The 3,724-nt window shown below is 34.6% G+C and overlaps 1 protein-coding gene across 1 annotated transcript; it reads right to left on the bottom strand.

The window, feature by feature from the left end:
• Positions 1–284: 284 nt before the first annotated feature.
• On the bottom strand, positions 285–3,287 carry LOC115880734. The gene is made up of 5 exons (XM_030898012.1): positions 3,195–3,287; positions 1,737–1,890; positions 1,463–1,679; positions 457–672; positions 285–349 (listed from the first exon to the last, which is right to left on the bottom strand). Exons 1-4 carry the CDS (start codon positions 3,240–3,242, stop codon positions 651–653), a joined length of 441 nt encoding a protein of 146 aa, XP_030753872.1. The 5' UTR covers positions 3,243–3,287; the 3' UTR covers positions 285–349; positions 457–650.
• Between the last annotated feature and the right edge of the window lie 437 nt (positions 3,288–3,724).

The following is a 3,724-nucleotide window of genomic DNA, read 5'->3' as shown; positions in this document are numbered from 1 at the left end:
ATATTTTATTATAACCGATCCTGACAAATAAATGAATTTTATAAATGAATGGTTTTTGCTGCCGAATTACTAGAATACAATATTTCAAGGCAGATGACGCGTCTATTCGATAATTTTTATTCGAATAGTTTTCGACGAATGTTTTCTTACTAGCTATCGAATTATTCGAATGAATTGCAACTATCGAATATTTCGATAGTTCCCACTACTACTTGTTAATACTTACTTCTTTTCCCAAAACTTTTGACATAATCCTAACTTCATCCGAGTCGTTTCCTCTGGTCCTTGAGCTGGGTTTCGTATTGGCAAATTTCAGCAGATCTTCGCAACTTACATGATGACTATGTACCTATAAATTCAGATTTATTCTGACAATAATTGATTTTGTATCTTGTAATTTTTAACAACATTCGAGAATTCGAGATAAAAAAGAAAAAAAAATGCTTCAAGACATACCTTCTCCCCATCATTCTTGAAGTCCCCACCGTCGACTACGTCATGATCAGAATGAATGTCATCCAACGCGTTTAGATTTGATTCAATCTGCTCTTCGAAATGTACAGATTCGGGATTTTTCTCAGCTATCTGCATGACATCATTGGAATAGGCAGGCTCAACAGGGCTGGGAAAAGGATCTGGAGACGTCTTGTTTAACGGAGACACTGTATTAACCTAAAAAAAGAGAAAAAAAAATCAGACAAATAGTACAAACAAACTTTACTGTATAAAACGAGTCCTATAAAAATAATTTAGAAGTATTTTTAATTAGGAATGGGTTCTGATTAGGAATACTTAGTGATTAATTAATTAAAGGAATACTTTTTAATTAGGATTTTTTTTGAGTGCATATCTAAAGTATATATTAGGGCCTATTTCAAGAAAATATTTTACTTCTACAGGATGGCTAAAAAGTGTGAGTGGATCGGGATAATTTTTACCGAAAACGAAACACCCTGTAACTCAAAATTCCAAAAAAAAAACGAAGAAAAATTATTTTATATTTTAGAGAGTTTGAAATTTTGAACACCCTGTATAATTTAAGATTACGATATTTATTGCAAAGTAAGTACACACCAATTACAGTAAATACCTAGTATTGTTTTAATTTTAGGATATTTCTTGTATTTTTAATAATTCTTTTTAAATAAAGGTTGAAAAATATATCTTTTTTATGAATATCTCTGAAACTATTAAAACAAATTTAATAATATCTTAAGATTATATAAAGCCAGCTGCAAAAAAATGCATTAATATACAGGGTGTTCCATTTAAAAGAACCTCCCGATTCGCTCAAACCTTTTGAACCACCCTGCGGAAGTTACAAAAATATTTTCCTAAAAAATTCTAGTGCATACTTTAGGTCTACAAAATTCCCTAAGTTTTTATTATAGTAGCTACAGACGCCCAACACACTTTTGCTGGACCCTTTATAATAATATTAGTATTTTTTTAATGTATTTACCTTATCCAACGTCCTTGTGCACTAGTAGGCGGTATAATCAACGGATGTTTCCTCGTATGTCTCGGTTTAGCTGTCAAAAGTGTCTTATTCCTATCTCTAGGAGGTAAAGGTATAGGATTCTCCTCTTTAGAAGCGTCATTTTGGAGTCTAGGATGCACGGATGACGTTCTGTGAGCTGTGTGAGTATTAATATTCTTCGGCAGTGTTGAGAAAGAACCTAAAATAAATATTCAAATATAAATTCATGTAATATTACTTTAAAAAAATGCAATACCTGGTCTGTCATGTAAATTATCTGGAATAGAACTCCTAGCTATCCCGTTTAACTTTGATGGCAATGTACTAGTTGCCAGGCTTGCAGATCTTGTGCGAGTCGTTATAACAGGCTGTCCAGTTCTTAGCATTCTTAATGGATTTGTGACCATCAGCTAAGAAAATAGCCATTGGAATTTTGTATAGTTAACAGTAAAAAAATAAGGTCCAGCGAGAGAAGGAACTATAGATCTTATACAGGGGTGACGCACCTGATTCGCCTCGGTTAATTATACGAAAACAGAAAGATGTAGAAACAAAATATTTTATGGGTATATGTATTAAAATTATTTCGAAATATACATCATCATCATCATCATCATCACGTAGCCCCCTTTCACGTCCATAGTTGAACATAGGCCTCCTCCAAACGTCTCCAGTTCTCGCGGTTTTTAGCTGTTGCAATCCAGTTAGTTGTTATTCGTTTCAGATCGTCGGTCCATCGGGTGGGAGGTCTGCCTTGGCTACGCTTGTCCACTCTATAAGCCTTTGGTCCATCTCCCGTCTGCCATTCTAGCAATGTGTCCAGCCCATCTCCACTTTTGTTTTGTGATTCGCTGGATAATGTCATCCACTCCCGTACGTCGGCGTATCTCTTCATTTCTTACTCGATCTCTCAAAGTCAGCCCAATCATAGATCTCTCCATCCGCCTCTGTGTCACTCTCAATTTTTCTGCGGTTCCTTTTGTTAGAGTGAGTGTCTCTGCGCCATAGGTCAAAACCGGGAGGATACATTGGTTAAATGCCTTTCTTTTCAGGTGTATTGGGATATTTGCTCTAAAGATGCCACTCATTTTTCCGTAAGCCGCCCATCCCAAGGAAATTCGTCTAGCCAGTTCACAGGTTTGGTTATCTCTGCTTATTTTGATCTCATGGCCCAAGTATACATATTTGTGGACTAATTCTATTCTGTTGTTGTGAATTTGTATGTGTTCGCTGGGCACCATATTAGTCATTATCTTAGACTTGTCAAAAATTATTGTTAGTCCAATCTCGTGTAATGCATCGTTAAGTTCTTGAAGCATGTCTTTGATCTCTCCCAGATTATCTGACACTATAACGATATCATCCACAAAGCGTAGGTGGTTGAGTCTCTCTCCATCGATAACTATTCCTTTTTGTTGCCAACAAAGCATTTTGAATGCATGCTCAAGAACAGTAATAAACAATTTTGGCGACATGGTATCGCCCTCCCTAACTCCCTTTTTTATTTTTATCCGGTTAGTGTGAAAAATGAAATAAAATACCGGGTGAGTTCCATAAGGAAAAATATAACTTTGGTATGGATCTTAGTTCTGAAACGCCCTGTATATTTCAAAACAATTTTAACCAACCCATAAATTATTTTGTTTCTACACCTTTCCGTTTTCGTATAATCCACCGAGCTGAATGAGGTGCGCCGCACTGTATATGGATTTACCTGGCTGGCTTCTGGAGTCGGACTTTCCACTAAACCCTGGTAGGCCATCTGTTCCTCTTGGGTGATCTTGGACTAAAGAAGGGAAAAACGAACGTAAAACAAAGAAAAAAGGGACAGAATAAATAAATGAAAGTGGTCTAGATTGACATGGACACAAGATGTCTGTAGTGAAATAAAAAAGAAACATATACATATAAGAAATAAATAAAAAAAAACAGTAGGATAAAAAATAATGGGTTAAAAATAAATGAAACAAGTATTTTTTTGAAAAAAAAATCATTTATATTACAGTTATGGTTCCTTACAATTTAATATCTTTAGAAAGGGATGGAATATTATGCTTAATGTTATGTTATTCACGAGTATAAAAGGCATATAGGGATTAAAAAGAACCATTTTTTAAAATTTTCTCAGTCAGTTAAAAATATAAAGCCTCATATAACTGAGAAAATATATAAAAATGATTCCTATAAACACACTAACATAATGTATGATGTAGAAATATAAGTATATAGGGTTTATACGCCAGA

Source organism: Sitophilus oryzae, unplaced genomic scaffold (genome assembly GCF_002938485.1).
Source record: "Sitophilus oryzae breed Bouriz unplaced genomic scaffold, Soryzae_2.0 scaffold_1656_pilon_pilon, whole genome shotgun sequence".
Classification (NCBI taxonomy): domain Eukaryota; kingdom Metazoa; phylum Arthropoda; class Insecta; order Coleoptera; family Curculionidae; genus Sitophilus; species Sitophilus oryzae.
This window is presented reverse-complemented; position numbering and strand designations above follow the sequence as displayed.